Raw genomic sequence first — 19,890 nt, forward strand, 5'->3', positions numbered from 1 at the left:
ATTACAGTTTTATTCAATTTCTGGTGTAGATCATGTGACAGTCACGCCACCGGCCAAGATGGCGGATGAGCAAAAGATGAATTTTCTGTTGGGAATTTTCCATCTTCTGGCAGTTTCTGCCGTCTGTTTCGGTTCGGCAAATACTGAAACTGTCCCTCTTGTTATATGGCATGGCATGGGTTTGTAAAAATACTTTTTAGCCACTGAAACTTCTGTAATCCTTTGATTTCAAAATTCAGATCTCAAATCTGTCTGATCATGTGATCTTGAGACCTGACCCTTGACTCATGACCAACTACAAACCAGCATTTTCTCAGTGCATTTTATATTCATATGCATGTAATTGTGCACGATCACAATTTTCATCATGGTCCAGAGGCCACCCCCTCCCCCCCCCCCCCCATGCCCTCTCCCCATGACGATCATTAGACGCTGGGCTGCAGTTGTAAAATTGTACGTCATTGCCACACTGATAAAGCTAAAAGTTCTGTTCTTGTCTATTTAGGCGATAGCTGTTGTAATCCCATGAGTATGGGGTCAATAAAAAATCTTGTTGAGAAACAAGTCCCTGGAATCTATGTCAGATCTCTTGAGGTTGGAGGTAATGTGGCCGAGGTAAGACGATCTTTTGCACACTTTTCATCCTGAACAGCTTCCTCATCCAAATAAAATTTAGTAGTCATATAAAACAACATTGAACTCATTTCCTGGATATTTCATGACATGTAGGTTGTGTCAAATATTGTAAAATTACGAAGTAAGTATTCCATATTGTATGTTTGCTACCTGTGCGGATTAAATTGTTGGTCGTTTTCTCTCTAGGACACATACAATGGGTTCTTTATGAATGCCAATAAACAAGTCACCATGGTTTGTGATAAGATCAAATCTGACCCCAAACTTCAGAATGGTTACAACTCAATGGGATTTTCACAAGGAGGACAATTTTTGTAAGTTACTTGGAGGGATTATTTCTTTAGCAATGTCTAGAGTTAAGAGTGATGAACCTCAAGGTGAACAGTCTTAATACCAATTACACGTAGTTCATGTTTGGAGTAGTATTCTCCTCTTTCATCATAGCGTTAAACAACAGAAGTGCTGCCATGTCATACTATATAATGCGTAATCTGCCTGTTTGATTTGGGGAATTTATATTCAGTGTGTATCTACATATCCATCCTCTCATTATGTTATCCTTTTCTGCAGGCGAGCTGTGGCACAACGTTGTCCGTCCCCGCCAATGTTGAACTTGATATCAATTGGAGGTCAACATCAAGGTGAGGAAACTTCACCGTGACCTAATTACTCTGGACTGCCCCTGATTTGTCCAGTTTGAATGCCAAAATAAAAATACACAGTTCTAAAAAAGTATTTGACCACCAGAGTAATTGTTGAAAGCAAGACATTTTTGAAATCTTTTGACATGACCCTGCATTTGAAAGATGGTGTACTTCCAGTGCCCAGATTACTTTTTTGGGGTATATTAGACATTTAAAATGTAGAGTGCTGTTGTGAGAAGCGATTTGGGTTACTAAACCTCTAAATCAAAGTTGAAACCTGATAGTTCCTTGTTCCTTTATCATGAATTTTTACATCCTATATTTTGTCTAGGTGTGTACGGCTTTCCAAGATGTCCTGGAGATAACATAACTATCTGTGATTACATAAGAAGACTGCTCAATGAGGGTGCCTACAACAGGTAGGGGAAAAATCAGCCAAAGCGTATATCTTTGTTAACAGGACCCCCTCTCTATTTGGGACAGTGATTTAAAATTGGTTCACAAATGAGTGGCTTCCTAACAGTAAGAGCATTTCATGATTATTCTTTAAAGTTGTAGGTGTAAATATTTGAAATACTGTCCACCTCTCACCTTTTCCATTCTTCTTTGCAGCTATGTCCAAGATTTGTAAGTATATTTACTCTTATTACATATTACCTTGTTGATACTAAAATATACCTACAGACATTTAGGGTTCTATGATTTAGCTGTCCTTCTTTGTGACACCAAGTACCGCTGTGGTCAAATCCTGGCTCAATGTATTTTCCACATTGCTATCTATAACCAAGGTCTTTTAGGAAACTATGTTAATGTCAATGGCTGTGACTCATTTTCATTTTATATTGTTCATGCTCTTTGATTTCAGTCTTGTTCAAGCGGAGTACTGGCATGATCCTTTGAATGAAGCCATGTACAAGAATTACAGTGTCTTCCTAGCAGAAATCAACAATGAAAATGTAAGTGCTTTGAAGGAAGTACCTCTTACTTGTGTTTCTTTTACTCAGTTGATTTTACACATTAGTTTCATCCTAATAGAAGAGATAGTGAAACTTAGTTTTGTTCTAATAGAATAGATAGGGGTGATAGGGTTAAACTTGTTATTACCGCTAGATGGTCAGGCAGTACCATGCCAAAAGCCAAAGTATAGGCTTTAAAGTGTTTGCCTCAGTGATGGGAAGATTCCTTTATAATATCCAGTGCCAATCAGATGAATTGATGTTGCAGTGGCTTTACTTGACCCTGTTTACCTTTCAGGTTAAAAATTCTTCTTACAAAACGAATTTGATGAAGCTTAAGAACTTTGTAATGGTGAAGTTTCTGAAGGACACAATGGTTGATCCAAGAGCATCAGAGGTATGTATGAGTGAACTTCATTTTGGGGAGAAGGTTGGTGTAATATTATCCATCCGGGTTTTTATCATGAGTATGTTACAACATCAATTTTTTGATTTCAGTGGTTTGGATTCTATAAACCTGGTCAAGGGAAGAACCTTTACACGCTGCAGGAAAGTCCACTTTATAAAGAAGTAAGTGCTTGCTTAACATAGATTGTTGTCATGGGCCATACAAATCCTGTCACCGCCATGGTTCCACTCCCAGACGATGCTCATATTAATAAACTTAGGCCTCCTACCAGACTTGATGCCGTGCAGGTTTCTCCAATGATTAGACCAATCTAACCAGCTCTTGTCCGCATATGACACTAAAAGCCCACCAGCCCACCAGGTCTAGAAGTTAACCTTAAAGTCACATTACCATGTAGATTAGTAACTCTTGGTACATCCAGTATCCATGTATTTCGATGCAGGCCAATAGTACCCCTCAGATTATCTTATAAGAAAATATCTTTTTGTATATTTGATTATATATTTTAGAAAATACATGTAATGTAATTTATTTTTCAATGTTTTTAGGACTGGCTTGGATTACAGGAAATGGACAAACAAGGCAAGCTTCACTTTCTTGGGGCAGACGGCGACCATCTTCGATTCACGGATACCTGGTTCATACAGAATATTGTCCCATTCCTCAAGTAGTCGATGAATTCAGTAATTCTCCACAGTTGTATCATTTATTCAAGCCTTCCAGAGGTTTTTCCTAGAGGTTCCTGTGATTTGATTGGACATATGTGTTGTTGATAATGTTGTGCTTTGCGGATTTATTTAGATCAAGGTCTGGTTGTTCGAATGATATATGGACACTAAATCCTGTCATAGGTGTTGGGATGCATTTGCTGAAGGAGCTAACCATCCATACCGAGAAAACAGACTTTGGACCTGACTTTTAAATTCTAAAGGCACGTCAGTAACTTAATTATGAAAATGTTGCAATTAGTGTCAGTTCATGTAAATGTATAATTGCCCCTTGCGGTATGAAAAGATGAAATGTAAGGATGTATATTTGTATGAAAATTGTTTAGCTCCGACTCATGACAACCTTAGCCACCTTCATCAGAATTTCATGGGAGTATAAGGTCACACTTTGGCATAAACGTGTTTGTTTTGCTTCAGAACTTTTACGTCTGTGATATCTTTATGTGCAGTTTTGTAATATTTGGTTTCATTGTAAAAGTAGTATGCAACGTAAGTCAATATCATTGAAGGGTATGAATACACGTAGGAATTTTTTTGGTAAACTTGTTTTTTCCATGGCTTCTTTGTATTCATTTGGATTTGTGATTTTTTGAACAAAAAGGAGTTTGACTTACAAATTGAGAAAGGGCCCAGAGAAGGCCAGGAACAGAAAAGACAGAAATTCATATCAACAGGAAAAAAAGATAGCAGATAATGTAAAAAGATCAAAATCTAGTCTTGGAGACGATACTCAGTAAATTTTTGTAAGTTTAGTAGAATAAAAAGATATCGTTCTTAGAGATGTGTCAGTTTTATTTGTAATTGAAGCATTCAAAGTTTCTAATGTGCTAGTATACTCCTCTCAGTACATGTACCAGTTCCATGTTCCTCTGTGTTCATCTAGCTGAGCTTTTACGTTGTTCAAAGAAAGGTGACATGAATGGGATTCCTTGTACCTGGTGACTCTACCAACTTGGGCAAGCAAAGGCCCAGTTCTAGTGGACAGTAGCTTGTGAAGGACTCTTCCCTGGCCAGAGATGCTCACCCGGCAAATAAACTTATACTGTCAGCCAACCGCAGTGGCACATTCTCCAGTGTCTTTGAGGAAATATCTGAAGACTGAGCAAAACGCTGAAGGAAGTGTTGTCTTCCATATTCACTTTTTCTGGGTGTGTTTCTAGGACTGTTGGGATGTCTATGGTCTTCCTGTGGCTGTCTACGAACAACCACAGAATGTGCCCAATCTACATGTATGTCTGTTTTTGACAGATCTCCTTGGCAACTCCAGACCACTTTTCCAAACTTGGTGCAGACCTATCTGGAAAGGAGTTCATCACACATTTTCCACCCGTGAAGGAAGTGAAACATGGGGAGAGATTACATGCAGTACATACGGCAGGATTTTCAAATTCTCACGACCATAGGAAGACAAGAACACCCCTTCCAGTAAGACATGGACAAGCCTTCCAGGAAGTCCAATGCGAATCCATGAACTCTTCGTCAGAAATCTGCAGGAAGCGAAACATTTGTGCCACTGCAGTATCCAGCAAAACTCTGCAGGTGTCTATCATCATCAGCAATGTTATTTACATTTAGCTACCATGGAGAGTCGGGTGGAGGATTTTTAAACACAATACAACTTAATTTTGAAATATATCAGGATTTATTGTATTCTTACAGGTACAAACTGGCAATGAACAGCTCAAGCCATTTAGAAAAGAATCATTTTTCACTCACTTGGGGAGTCTGCATGTACATGTATGACACAGCGCTGAAATATTTCAAAAAAGGGCTGACATCACTTCTACAGTCAAAGCAGAAGTGAAAAATTTCCAAGCATGTTGGAATTTATCTCCTTAATTTCACATCACGACTTGCACACCCTGTTTAGGCAATGGCAATGAATGATGACAAAATAGCTATAAGAGTCTGGATCAGAAATAGTCCTGAATGGCTGTGTCTTTGTTGACTTTACAATTGAAGATTGAATATCCACATACAGGGACTTCATTATAATTCAGAAAAGTCTTTCATCTGTCCAAGTATTTAGTTTCCTCCTCACCATCAAGTTTGAAATATGTCATCTGTCGGATCAAGTTTGTACGTTTTATCAGTCTTTCTGCTCTCTCGTGATTTCTTGGCACTGATCCGGGCCACATATTTGTGAGCGGACTGTCGTTTGAGTAATCGCCGATGCTGAAAACGTTAAAATCCTTTATTAATCAAAACATGTAGACAGGGGAATGTCACTTTGAAAGTGTAAAACCTTCGGCTCTCACAAAATATGAAACTGAATCAAACCTGGTTTGAGGAATTTTAATCCGTAAAGCATGTCAACAGGTTTTCTTAGACTGAACTGAGGTCCTTGGTTGCAATATTAAGACAACTTGAAATTCTGTGTCCATGGCCAAACCCGAGAAATTTAAGTCAACCAATGCATCATTTTAAGATGTCACAGCGAACAGTTTCCACAAAGGGTTACAGTTCTTGCTTGATGATTTTTTCATACTGATCATGCACAGGGTTTGACCTCCGATACCAGAAGTCGCAAAAATGCCGATAACTTACCTCATTTGGTGAAACGTATTGGGGATTCTGGTACAGTGTGGGACCTCCAAAACTGCCTTTAAAAATCCTGATGGGGTTCAAGACAAACCGAGGACCTGAAGAAATAGGGTGTACAATTCATTTCCAGGTGACTCAGAAATTAAAAAGATTAAGCATAAGCCTTTTCCATGATGTACTTTTGGACCTCCCAGTGATGGAGACCAAACCAGAGTACATCTACATTGCATGACCAGTACAGAGTATTGGAACTTTCGACGAATCTTTACTCCACAACAATGATGACCTTCAGCGGAATAAAATGAAGTAAATGATAAATTCATTACAACTTGGAACATATCTCTAAATTATTAATGCAACAAACGCTGTCAATATAAGATTTAGGGTTGACTATGTACTCACCAATTTCTGCCAATGAGCCATCTTCTTCTAAGATTTGATAATTTCTGAACCATATCCGATTATCAAGGACAGTAAACGACAACACATGATCAATGAATGGCTGGCTCTTTGGGTGCTGGTTTGGGGTTCCAAATATCTAAAGATTCAATACAACATGACAATTGACATTATTTGCAATTGCATACATTGTTCACATCTATACAATAGTATTTACTCTTACTATGACTGAGGAATTCCCTGCCCTTGTCTCCTGTCAATTGAAAAAGAGCAAATTTGTTTACTTTTAGCTCGTTGGACCTTTCATAAAATCATTGTATACAGCTATCGGTTATTGCTTCCAGGTTTGCAGTACAGAATTTTTAGCCACTCACCTGGATGAAGAGTTCTTTCAGTAACATCCACTGGGGTACTTCATCAAATTGCTATAAAAAGAAGAAAACTTTAAATGTAACAAGGAAATGACTTGATAAAGTTTCCCACAGATGATCTTCACTAAACTGGCCCTATGACACTGGTAACTGCTCTCGAACATGGATGACAGCTCGTGCTGTGACTTGGGGAAAATGTCTTAGAGTGCCACAAAGAGTCAAACATCAGTCCTTCCAAGTGCTGGGCCTCTTGCATGAAGCTGCTGTCAAGCTGTAACTATAAGGCAGAACACCAAACTACTAAGACAAACAGAGTTTCAGAATGGTGCAAAGATATCATTGCACTTACTTTATCAAATGACAGCAGGGGCCTACTTCCTTTCAAGCAATTTCCAGTCATTTTCAATTCCATCATCGTGTGAACTGAAAAACAAAGCACAAAGTGATCAGCAAGGAAGAAATATATAATCATTTAGGAGTGTGAAAACGAAGAAGAGAGGGCCAGCTAAAGAGGCACAAAGTCAGTCGAGTAAGCTGAGCCTGTGTGCAAAGTCTAGGGATTTGATTTCCTTTTGGGGATGCCCTCCTCTTCAACCTCATCATTGGTGTACTTACAGTTCACAAAATAATTAGAAGACATACATACCATTTTGTACATGAAACTTTGCAGATGGTCCTCGAGGCGTGTTGGATAACCTGTGAATAGTAAGATTAAAATTAGTCTTTGATCAGTATTATGTCTCCAAAATGAATCTTTTTTGTTGGTAAATTTTACCGACAGCAACTAACTGCCCAACGATCATAAGAAAATGGCAACGGAGAGACCGGACTGCACCAACTTTCAGTGAGGCATGCTTAGCCAGCTGAGGGGAGTAAGAGTAATCAAGTTCACTCCTGCTACCCAATAACAGCAGCTTGGCCTAGTATGACGTGCAGGATACATACCATAAATACAGATCTTGCTTCTTCTTCATTTCAAAGAAGATACACTTATTGCAGTTCTTCATTTCACAGACCTGAAATAAACCAAAACTATGTTGAAACATCGATGCCTATTGCAGCAAGCGATGCCAGATATTCTTAACTGATTTGTTTATCTTTGACCAGTGACATTGCATTTCCTATTCTCCGTCTTCCTTGAATTACAAGAGCAGCAACTGCTGGGTCATGTTTCTTATTGCTCAAGAAAATATAGAACTTTTACTTTGAAAAGACACAGCACAAACAAATGCTTTGGTCATGCAATAAGGAAACTCACCTCATTGACAACAAAGAGTTGATCTTTCTTATCTAATTTTGTATCTGAAAGTATAAAGACAATGGAATGACATATCATTAGTAGTCCTCCTGTGAAAAAAGTTATTGGGTAAAAAAATGGAATGTTTTAGGATTTTTACTGCAGGCACTGCTGTGATGGCATCAAATTTTTTCATAGGATGATAATGACACAACTCTGGAAGACATTAGACCGAGGATCACTTGCGATGTAAACAAAGGTGACGAATTTCAAAACTTTGTACCTGACTTCGCTTGTGGCATAAGTGTCCGTAAATCCTGCATCAAATGACGGGCTTGGAAAGTGATACCTCTTGATGAAAACACCAACACTCTCTGTCGATTTGTCCATTTTGTCTGAAAAAGGAAGTACATGTTCATGTAGGACAGCCTCAGAAACCAGTTGAGTCAGCCAAACAGAAAGGAGGCCGATAGTCTGCAATATCCAGGGTAAGTCAGTCTATATAAGCCAAGTGAAGTCTAGCACCATCGGTATCGATTGGAGAGGTCTATCTAATCATCATTATTCAGAATCGACATCAAGAAGATGTTGATGATGATGATGATAATTACCATGACAACATATCATCAAGCATGTTGAATTGAAAGCACTATAGCCAGCCCAAGCCATGTTGATGTGCATGTTATAGTATAGAAGAGATATGACATGATGATGTACAATCATGTACTCATACTGTAGACTAGTGCATCTCATCATCAAAACAGCTGATCACAGTTTTTGCAACGCGATTTCTCAACGAAAGTACACCTGTGGATCAAATTTCGCCAAAATGGGCTTAACCTTTTTTGAAACTGGTTCATCTGATACACGGGCAGTGGGGAGGATGACTTCATCGTTTTTCTTCGCCTTTACTGGCTTCTCAACAGCAACACGTTTTCGTTTTCCCATGCTGATTTTAGTTCGACCGACTGGTGCGAGATGGCGCTGTTCAACAAAAGCTAGCCCGCCGCATTTTCAATAAAAATAAAAATTCTAATTCCTCCAGAGTTCTATGCTAAAGAAATCTACTTTTGTTCTTGATGGTATGAATTAGTTAATTTTATTGAATATAACAGAAAACAATTTTTTATTATGTCCTTTAGCAATTTTTGATGACTAAGAGCTAGTATTGCGACATTTTCGTATCTTCAAATTCCCAATTTCCAAAACAAATGCACTGTTGTTCTTCCTATCTTTATAGATTCCTCCTCTCAGAATCAAGATTTGGTTCAATTGAACTGTGGGCTTAAAAGTATTGTTTTCGAAGTCTAGCTATGGCAGACAGAGGAGCTGGGGAGGGGTCTATGCCATCTCCAATTGGTCGTGGGAGAGGAAGAGGAGGTGGTGGGCCAGCAGGGGGGCCGGGTGGAAATCCTATACTGGCAACAGGGATCGTGCCCCCACCTCGACCAGGCATGCAAACAAATGCTTCTCCCTCTTCTGTGGTAGTGGGAAGTGTACAGTCGCCTGGTGGAAAAAGTGAAGGAGGTTTGAGACGGCCTAATATAAAAACACAAGAACGATTACTGGGACCAGGAGGAGGTAAACAAAATGATATTGATACTGATACTTAGATTAGATACATAGATGGCCCCACATTGCCACTTGTTATCGCACCAATTTACCTTCAGATCTCATCTCGTAATCACCAGATATTTTATTGAACATCTCGTCAGTGTTGTGAAGTCGTGACTTGGCGTTGATGGGAGCTGTACTTGATAAAACGGGGAAAACTGGTTGCCAAGTATGAACGCAATGAAAGATGGGATGACATACTCGAGGGACGTGGGTATCAGGCTGTTTCGCTACATTGCCAGTTCGCTACAAGTTGTTTCGCTACATGTGGCGGTCGTTTCGCAACATGTTAGGTCGTTTCGCTACATGGGTGGAGTCGTTTCGCTACATGGATGTAGTCATTATTTTTACTCTATTTTACCCTACTATAATTCCCGGTGGTGACTACAAATTTATTATAGCACAGTTTGCCGGTAAAAAAAATTATACGGTTTAATGGCGCGCAAGGGGTTCTTGTCGTTTGTTCGCACTTGAATGGACCAGTAACCTCATAGACATCCATTCGCGTTGGCTCGCTCAATTACGTACTTATTATTGATTGACAGGGGTCATTCAACCGCACTTCAACGCAGATTTGGAGGCCTTTGCAAGGCCTTCGCGTTGGCTCGCTCAACCGTCTGTATCCGTGTATACGTACTTATTATTGATTGACAGGGGTCGTTCAAACGCACTCCAACGCAGATTTGGAGGCCTTTGCAAGGCCTTCGCGTTGGCTCGCTCGTCTCACCCATGTACTATGTAGCGAAACGTCCTCCATGTAGCGAAACGACCATACCCATCATGTAGCGAAACGACTCCACACATGTAGCGAAACGACCTACCATGTAGCGAAACGACCGCCACATGTAGCGAAACGGCTTGTAGCGAACTGGCAATGTAGCGAAACGACAGTAATTCGGGACGTGTATACCCAGGATATTGAGTTAAGGCCAGACCTGATAGTGATAAAGGGGAGTTCAAATCAATGGAGTGGTTTCATTGCCAGGGCGGTCCGGGGACAGGAAACAAGGCATTTATTCTGTTGGTGTTAGGCCTCCATTTGTAAACTTTTGTTGAAGTCCTTTACAGTTACTGACCAGGATGAACTGTCTTTATCATTGCAGATGCTTGTCCTCCAACACAAAAGCCCCAATTCACCAACAACAATGTCCAAGTCCAAAAGACGGAGCTAGTTCCTCAAGCACCCATTTCCAAAGCTTCCAGTGACCTGAATGTCAATGCTGCAGAATTCGTCAGCAAGAGCACCTTAAATGTCACTGCAAAGGAATTTGTTCCAAGAAATGTCACAAGTAACCCTCAACCACAGTCTCAGCCACAACAAATGCCACAGCCATCAGTAAGTATGATAAACTCTTTAATGGCAGGGAAATGGGTTGGGGTAGGGGGAGACAAGTTCATTCATGCAGCTTATTATGTATAGTACCATAATGCATAAGGCTGATTCACTATGAAGTATGAGAACCTCCACCTGTGGTGCTCAATGAGTGAATATGTGGCTATCTATACTCGGCCTCCTTTTATAGATGCCTGGAGTCATTAAAGTGCCCTGTTGTGCCCTCCCTCTGTGCAAGGCTAGTAAAAAAATCCCTACTAGTACTAGGTGGTAAAAATATAACCTGCTGTTGGCTTGTAACAAAATCCAAATAAGGGTTAGAAGGCTCAGTAATGATTGATTGATTGATCACAATGCAGAACAACACCACAGAACAAGAGTTGTATATTGACAAGTAGTATCCATCTACTCAAGTAGAACCACTAACAGTGTACATTAGATAGCGGTTTTACTAATTCCCGACCTACCCCGACATTTACCGACTTGCGGAAAATGCTGCCAAAATATAGTGTATTAATCATCAGAATATTTATATTTGTACTGTTTACATACATATACAGCACGTCTGTTAATTTCAAGACTTTTGAACGATGCTAAGTTGAGCAAATCAACTCCAATAATTACATCTATTTACCGACCGCAAGGCCGAACACGAGCATATGCATACATGTACAGTTTACAAGAAGCGACAACCACAACTAACAAAGATTACCGACCTGCAACACGAGCATATGCATGTACAGTTTACAAGAAGCGACAACCACAACTAACAAAGATTACCGACCTGCAGAAAATAATTGCGGTCGGTAAATAGATGTAATTATTGGAGTTGATTTGCTCAACTTAGCATCGTTCAAAAGTCTTGAAATTAACAGACGTGCTGTATATGTATGTAAACAGTACAAATATAAATATTCTGATGATTAATACACTATATTTTGGCAGCATTTTCCGCAAGTCGGTAAATGTCGGGAAAAGTCGGGGTAGGTCGGGAATTAGTATGACCCTTAGAACCTCTCTATCAAGAACACTGTTGAGAGTGACTAAAATAGAGATCAGATTAAATGAAAAATGACCAGCAGGTATTTGTTTAGGATCAGCATCAGTTTCCTTTTAATAGTGAGGGTGTTCTGCAACAAGAGGTTTTACTGTCTTTATGAGTTTGTTACATTGCCCATCAATATAGTGACCTAGATTATAATCATTGTGCCATTAGGCCTATCTATGCACATGATCCACTTCCCTGTATTGATTCATTGAATCTCTCAAAAGGAATATCAACCCTGGATTTTCATGTTTTTCTCATTAATCTTGTCAAGAAGTGTAGTTCAGTAGAACATCTCTGTCAAGGACACCATCGAAAATGACAAAATAGAGGTTAAATTTAATGGAATTGAGCAGCAGACAAGTTAATTTTTGGTACCAGTATCACTGTCAGTTACCTAGAGGTTTCAGTGTCAATGGGAATTGCGACAATGAGTAAAGTGACCTAGATTCGGTCCGCACCTGAATCAATTCCCTGTATGGATTCGCTGAATCACCTTGAGAAGATTATCTACCCTGGACTTTTATTAGTTTTTCCTGATATCATTACGTGTACAGCTCCCCAAGATACTGGATCATGAACTCTTAGGTGAGTGGCCTATGATTCTTTGTTGATGTGTACTTCTGCTGAGTGAATTGTTATTAATTGGTGGCTTCATAGGGCTACGTGTTGACATTAAGGCTCAGTCATCCTGGTAGTGGTGCAAATTCAATTTCTTGGGAAAGCTAAACTTGTTGATATTTCAGTTGGTGATTTTGAAACCAAACTTTCACTAGTACTGTAAAGACTCATCTGTTGAATTGAATTAAGAGATTCGATTAAACTAAAGTTCATTTATCCGGAGTTTCAAGTTACAAAATGAACAGCAATTCTGTTTACTCAACTCACCATTGTCCCATTCACAGGCAATTAAGAAGAATAACACAGCAGAAGACGGGCATGGCATCCATGAAAACAGAACACAGCATGATTTGTGTGATTTGCTTTGAGGAACGAGACAAGCTGAAGACGGTCGGTGAATGCAAGCACAACTTCTGTTTCTCGTGCCTATTTAAACACATAGTGAAACATTGCAACGGGCAGATGTTCCCTTGCCCATCTTGCCAGGAAAACTGTCTTCTTCCCAGGGATGAGCTGAATGGCCTAGCTGATTTCACAGGAGAAGAAGAAGATGTGTACTTTGACTGTACCACCACACATGGTGAACCTTGTGAAGAAGGTGATTTTGTGAGAGAACCAAGTGAGAACAGTGGTGCAGTAAGGGAACTTGGTGAAGCATGTGCTGCAGTGGAGGAACTTGATGTGGACATTGGTGCAGTGAGGAATTGTAGTGAGGAATGTGGTGCAGTGATGGAACTTGATCCAAAAAGTGGTGCAGAGAGGGAAATTGATGTGGACAGTGGTGCAGTAAAGGAACTTGTTGAGAAATTTGGTGCAGTGATGGAACTTGGTGCAGAATGTGGTGCATTAAAGGAAGTTGAAAGCACCGAACCAGTCACAGACCTTACCGATACCGTTGGGATGAACTGCCAGATATGTCGCCACGTTGGCAAGACTGCACGAGCTGCCAATCTCTGTCCTGAGTGTGACCAGTTATATCTTTGCCAAAAATGTGCCCGACTCCATGGAAGTAACCCAGCCACCAAAATGCATGCTGTGGTTCAGCTGAAGAGGGACTTGATGTGCGATGAACACAAAGCCCCATTGACAAGCTACTGTTGTACTTGTAGTAAAGCGGTTTGTAAGATATGTGTCATGATGAATCATGGACATCATCATGTTGAGAAATTGGGCAACTTGATCCTGTGGAAGGTAGAGGAGGTGAATGTTGCATTACGGGAACGAGAAAAGGACCTGGAAAGGCTGCGACTCCAAGAGGCACAGTTAGTGGCATTAAAAGTTGATGCCCTAGCTCTTGATAAGCAAGTTGCTCTAATCGAAGCGATTGAAAGCCATGCTGAAAAATGCATTCATGAGATCGTCACATGGAAGGAGATCCTGAAAGCAGAAGTCAAGAGGGATTTTAAAGTTATAAAGGAGGTCCCCGAAGTATTGAAGGATGTGTCCGACTCGGTCACAAATTTGCGGTGGGGTGTATCAAGTGTTTCAGAAAAGCTTTCGAAAGTTAATCAACAGGCTTCAGTCCTAGATACACTAACTTCTATGCATCATGACTTGGACATGATGCAGGCTGTGCCACAGGCCCATGAAGGAGTGGTTGACACGGTCCTTTGCGGGTTGTATCAAACACCAGACTATTTCATTCCATCGGAAATGCCATCAACCATAGGTCAACTGTTCCAAAGTGCGACTGACATCAGCAAAGCATCATTACCTGTCCTTGTCCAAGTGGAGGTAACTTCGCCTTCGTGAAGCGGGTCTTTGTAAAATAGATGACTAATGTCATGAGAGTTACATTATGCCTTTGATGCATCTTTAATTTCCAAAACCGCGTAAATAAATACTGCTTGGCAGGTGCTGAGTCTGAGTTTTCTTTCGACTTGAGTGCCTCGCAAACAAGAGATTTGTATCGCTGCAACGAGCAGTTTTAAAATTGCTGCTGGTGCAACAAAATGATCTCTAATCTGCGTGTAAAACAGGTTATTGCTGGGTTTTGCGAATTACAGGGATCACCAACCATTGTAGCTGGCAGCTTCGCAGGTAGTGATTTTTGGCTGCAGCACTTTTCTGCCCCCAGATACGCTACCAGGGACCTACAATTCTTGAAATGTACATGATGTATCATAAGACCACTCATTTATGGAGACGTAAGGATGTGTGCCCTGCCTATAGCATCCACATAGTCCTTTAAGTTGCACACATTGTATCAAGTATACTTGATTGTATACACATATACATTGTAGTCTGGCTATAATTTGCTTACCGTCTCCTCTTGTCTTATTTCAGCAAAAAACCGACCTGTCTGGACGCCTGGAATCAATGTCATCATGGGCATCCGTCCCTACTGTATTGACGACACCAACAAACAATTATGCAGTAGATCGCGTCAAGCAAGTCGTCTTTCGACTAACCGTGGCTCCAGGAAACATGGAAGAATTTATGATCCCTTTAGTTGGTGATTTAAATGATGAACAAGTTGACTTAACCACAGTGATAGATATGATAAATGTTATATTCGAACAAGTGAGTGTAAACAATTTTCTGAGGTAGGATCTTACACATTACTTGTTTCAAAAATATATTTCATCAAAATTGAAACTTTGATTAAAATTGTTCAGCAGATGACTTGAGAAGAATGACTCTCTGTAAAAATGTAACCTTGATAATCATTCGAAAATGTTTTGATGCTCATCAGCTGTTCCTGTTTTTTTTATTCAAGGCTATCGCGGAATCCAATTTTACATACACAGGTGCCAGGATGTGTGACTGGTTTGTCCGTGATTACAAACCAAAAACAAACGGAGAGCCCATCAAGTTTCTAGGCCTGTTAATGAAAAGGTACGGACAAGAACAGAAAACTATTGAAAATTATATTTAAGCTTCTTCATCAGTCTTTGTGTCAAATTACTTGGTTCACAAATGGGTGAATTTGTGTGAAGTATTATATATTATTTCTCCAATGGATGATATAGTTGTTCATTATAGGCCTTCGTGAGGTTCTCGTGTTTGCATCAGTAGATAAGCAAAGTTGGGCATAATTTTGTCAACGACATACAAATAGAAGTGGACCTGATTACATTTGTTGTGTGTCAAACTCTTTTCTTGCTGAAACGATATGTTATGCAAGCTTAATTATGATAATAAGCAGCATTGATTAAAAGGTGCTTGTTATAAGGTACTAAGCCGGTTGGGAAAACAGTTGACACTCTTCTACCATAATCACAACTTTTATGTGACATTCCTTTTCAGATGTCAAGTTGAGCAAGAGAAAAGCCAAATCTTAGCTCAAGAGAACCCAACTCGGTTACAAGGGTTTACTTTATTTATGGCAGAGCTTTTCCAAAATGTAAAGGTAAGATTCCAAGGTGGACTGGGCTTGTTCTTGTCATGACAATGATTTTCTGACTTGGTCTGTGCTACTCAATATGAAGTTGTTTGGCTGATATGTTCACCGCCCGAGAAATGGTAAAAAGTAGGCTGAATCGCTGGTTGTACGAAATCCGCTTTAATGCCTTCACTTGTGTTTACAGATTGTAGCCCAAGGAGGAGAGGAACGGATTGAAGTGTTGGGAAAGAAATTGAGAGAACTTGTGAGGACACTTCTTACACATCCATCAGATTCCAATCTCAAATGTGTCGTTAGAATTCTAAAGGTAAAAGTCACTTTTTATCACATGAAGGCTACTCCCTTATTTGACCCTTGTAATAGCTATGAGAGATATCTGATGAAATACCAACATTTTCCTATCTGACCAGTTTTGCCACCGAATATCTATCTCTAGATTGATTGCAGAAGTAGTTACACCCGCGGTGTGTTTGATAAGTCACCAACTGCTCCAGTTTGGTGTCAATTCCTTAAACTATAGTGGTAAGCAAGAAACATAAAGACTTTTTGAAGAAGTCACTGATTTACAGGTAACATTGGTGTTTTGTCTTTTACAGTGTACAGGTGCGGTGTTGGAAGACACGGAACGATTACTAACAGGCCAGGCTCTCGACATGGATAATTTGATCACTTTTTGTTTGCAGCAGGCCATGTCTCCTCATGCTTCAGAGTAAGTAGACGTGTACTGCGAAACCTCCCTCAGCGGACACCTCTGTCAACAGGTCATCCTAACCATTAAGGATACTAATTTTCGTCCCAAATAAATCATTTCAATTAAGTCAGATCTCTGTGATAAGGAGAGCATTTGTCTGTTCCAAGGGTGTTCTTATAGGTAGTTGTTTCCATGTATTCATTTGGAAAATAGGAGAGAAAAACTACTTCTGACCATTATTCAATGACGACATTATGCATGCACTAAAATTAATGAAGTGCACTGAGAGTACCTACCATAGTGTTGTTCACTTTTCAAAAAATTGTTTAAAAAACATTTGTAGGTCAGCGCGAGCCATGTTGAAGAAGGTCGCAGATATCCGATCAACAAATTGGGGTCGTATAGAAAGTGCACCTGTCCAAGTGGTGGCACCACCACAACCAAGAGCACCATCACCATTCACTCAGGTAAAGCGTGAAGGACATGTACAATGTACAACTTTGTTGGTGCATCATTTCGAGTGGTGTCGACGTAAGAAGCAGGAAAACTCTGATTTGAAATCCCAGCAGTCGGGCTCGTTGGCCTTGCCAGGGAATCTAGGGGCTGGGTCGTCTGAAGAAAAAATCCCTCTCAGAGACCGAGAGAAGCAAACTATATGTTCTCCTATGTATGCAATCAACGATGAAATGGCCGCTGATAGTGCATATTTTGCTGTGAAGTGGCTCTACTTGTAAAATTCCTTTTTGCTGCTGATTTTGTTGTGAAGTGCATTGATTGCTTTGCGCACAGACACATCTCAAGCTTCTTTTTCATTGTCCAAATTTATCTGAAAATGTTCCTGTCCATGTTTCAGTCTGATCCAGTGTTCTTCGACCCTTATGGTCGGATGATTACGAGAGAAGAAGCGGGCTTTGCCGAAGGTGAATTAGAATATTCGTTTGGCGATGGATACCCGGACGAGTGGTCATCGCAGGATTTGCAGTATCAGGAGCAAGAATTTGACCCTTCATTGTGAGTACCCAACCGTGTCCTTGAGAAACAGCACCACATTTCCTGAGGGAATTCCTCTGATCGAGGTCAGATTTCCTGGAAATGTCATCCCTTTTGCCCGAGGTCATCCATATCGCACTAACACACAGAAAATTCTAATGTTTAGCAACAAAATCACAATTAAATGGCAGTGTTCTCACTACAAACGGCTCTTACAGTTACTTCATATCTGCCAACACTTGAATTCGATAAAGTTTTTTTAGAATTGCCAATTTCTGAAAATTCTTACTTTTTGCGTTGCCCCCTACATCCTGCTTGTTTGTGTTGTTGGTATTGACAGTCTTCTTCCTCTTTTTCAGTGATAATGGATATCTTGATACGGAAATTGACTCAGAAATCGCAGATGCTTTCGAGCAGTTCTTGATTGAGACACAACAAGCAATCTAGAATACCTAAACACAGACAACACTACCTACTCTATCTACGCTCCATACAGGAGCCTTCATGCATTTAGCTCATATTTTCTTGCTTTGGTGCCATTTTTCACTGTCTTTACATCATTCATACTCAGATGGTCTGAATGTATGGCAGAACTATCAGTTTCGTGCTAGTCGCATGGCAACAATGTGGCTTAAATTCAGGGTGCTTTGGGTAGGCAAAAGGAATGCTTTTGAAAAAGGCAGTTTTGACACCATTTATGGTCATTTCAATTTGACTGTACTTGTGGCAAATATTTTTGAACCTAAATGCCATCAACAAAATATGAATTTTTTGAGCCAGCAGATTATTAGTAGTATTCCCAGTACTTCATTTTGGCCAAGTTATATACCATTTTGGCATGCATGTTTGTTTATTTGCTTTTAAACTACCAACATTTTCAAGTTCAAGGAACTGATAGGCCTGCCTGGGGCTTGAGTTTCTGACTAGGCAACTAGCTGCACTTGTCACAATACATGGTCAGTTGGAAAGCCCCAATTTGAATATACAGGAAGCCCCTGCACTTGTTTTTTTTTTGCAGTTTCTGGGTTGTATACGGTTTCTCTTGCATCAATGAAGCATTTTGTTTTTTAAATACAATCCTTTAAAGGTGAAGCTGAGAATTATGTGCTAAAATTCTGAATAATCGTCGGTGTCGCGTCACTTTGGCCCTTGCTCTTTGACAAGGACCAGAATGACGCAACACTGACGATAATTCGCTATATGCATAAATACTACAGACATGACAGACAACGTTTGTTCAAGATCGAGCCAACAGGCTCGTACATGCTGCTGTCTTATTATTTATTGGAAATGTAATTTGAATTGAAATAGAATTTGAATTAGATAGATGTGCTGTAAAAAATTTTGTGGTAAAATGTGCTTTGAAGTTGTTTTTACAATGGAAACTTTACCGAGGATGTATAAAAGCAACTTGCGTTTATCATTAGCCATATCAAGATAGGCTGAGATAGAAATTCACATGTGTTATTGGCTACTTGAGAACTAGTATTTGCACTGCCTCACTTAACTGTAAGTTACTGTAAAGTAAAACTAAAAAACACTATGAATTATGTTAGAGTCTTATATCTTCAAAATAGAAGGACCTGATTGCCAGAAGAGATACAAGTGTAGTATTTCATGTCTACTTTATTTAAGTTATTCATTCAAGACTTTCACATTGAATGGTAGGGATGGTAGGAAAATCCTCCACAAGCTTGCAACTTTTGACGGGGTCAAGCAACTTTACACATATGATGTCGCACAAATCTAGTAATGATGTCTGATGCAAAAAAACGTTACACCTGATTGTTTCGTGGAGCATGATGGAAAGATTTCGTGACGTCTTGCGGATGATATTATAAAAAGGTGTAAATATGTATAGTCTATGATGAAAATGGGAGCAATAGTTGTGTTATATGCGGTATATTGCTCTTTTTTGTAAGTTCATTGCAATTGAAGTTCAAAAGCAATGTTATTTTTGCATATCTACTTCTTGAGTAACGAAGAAAGACATTTGAATCTGATCTAGCCTCAACTTCATCAAAATCTCGCAAAAAAGGACTGGTGATTTTGAGTGGGAACTGATCCTATGATCTGATCCCATGCTCGATATCATTTTCGGGATTTTACTGTCGACAATGATGGTCAATCGGGTTTACTCACCTTTGATGAAAAATTTATAAAAAATATAAAAAAATCCCATTTGTCCTGTTAAACTGAATAAATGTTTTGTGGTTACATTCACAGAGATTCAGTTATTGTTCTCCACTTTATTTGCATCGCATGAATAAACCATGAAAATCGATCAGTGACTGGACCTATATTCAATCAGAGGGAACAAGGAAGG

The 19,890-nt window shown here is 39.7% G+C and overlaps 3 protein-coding genes across 5 annotated transcripts; 2 read left to right on the plus strand and 1 right to left on the minus strand.

Annotated features, from left to right (window-relative positions):
* Nucleotides 1–50: 50 nt before the first annotated feature.
* LOC135486039 (palmitoyl-protein thioesterase 1-like) lies at nt 51–4,150 on the plus strand. The gene is made up of 10 exons (XM_064768503.1): nt 51–179; nt 506–615; nt 823–950; nt 1,207–1,277; nt 1,612–1,699; nt 1,893–1,907; nt 2,146–2,236; nt 2,535–2,633; nt 2,735–2,806; nt 3,194–4,150. Exons 1-10 carry the CDS (start codon nt 59–61, stop codon nt 3,314–3,316), a joined length of 918 nt encoding a protein of 305 aa, XP_064624573.1. The 5' UTR covers nt 51–58; the 3' UTR covers nt 3,317–4,150.
* An 856-nt stretch (nt 4,151–5,006) lies between these two features.
* Nucleotides 5,007–8,908, minus strand: LOC135486403 (ribosome biogenesis protein BRX1 homolog). Its single transcript, XM_064769163.1, has 10 exons — nt 8,765–8,908; nt 8,208–8,319; nt 7,946–7,989; nt 7,633–7,703; nt 7,334–7,383; nt 7,037–7,110; nt 6,691–6,741; nt 6,320–6,455; nt 5,921–6,015; nt 5,007–5,548 (listed from the first exon to the last, which is right to left on the minus strand). The coding sequence occupies exons 1-10, from the start codon at nt 8,870–8,872 to the stop codon at nt 5,417–5,419; spliced, it is 873 nt and encodes a 290-aa protein (XP_064625233.1). The 5' UTR covers nt 8,873–8,908; the 3' UTR covers nt 5,007–5,416.
* Nucleotides 8,909–9,110: 202 nt separating this feature from the next.
* LOC135486256 (polyadenylate-binding protein-interacting protein 1-like) lies at nt 9,111–19,719 on the plus strand. Of its 3 annotated transcripts, none has more exons than XM_064768928.1 (10): nt 9,111–9,505; nt 10,642–10,874; nt 14,824–15,060; nt 15,257–15,375; nt 15,787–15,889; nt 16,068–16,190; nt 16,480–16,592; nt 16,918–17,041; nt 17,428–17,585; nt 17,924–19,719. In XM_064768928.1, the coding sequence occupies exons 1-10, from the start codon at nt 9,238–9,240 to the stop codon at nt 18,009–18,011; spliced, it is 1,566 nt and encodes a 521-aa protein (XP_064624998.1). In that variant the 5' UTR covers nt 9,111–9,237; the 3' UTR covers nt 18,012–19,719. The 3 variants fall into 3 exon arrangements, with proteins under 3 accessions (XP_064624998.1, XP_064624996.1, XP_064624995.1); XM_064768926.1 differs by lacking the exons at nt 9,111–9,505; nt 10,642–10,874 and adding exons at nt 12,259–12,504; nt 12,822–14,271; XM_064768925.1 differs by lacking the exons at nt 9,111–9,505; nt 10,642–10,874 and adding an exon at nt 12,532–14,271.
* Nucleotides 19,720–19,890: the final 171 nt, after the last annotated feature.

This window comes from Lineus longissimus, chromosome 4, assembly GCF_910592395.1.
Source record: "Lineus longissimus chromosome 4, tnLinLong1.2, whole genome shotgun sequence".
In the NCBI taxonomy this organism is placed as follows: Eukaryota; Metazoa; Nemertea; class Pilidiophora; order Heteronemertea; family Lineidae; genus Lineus; species Lineus longissimus.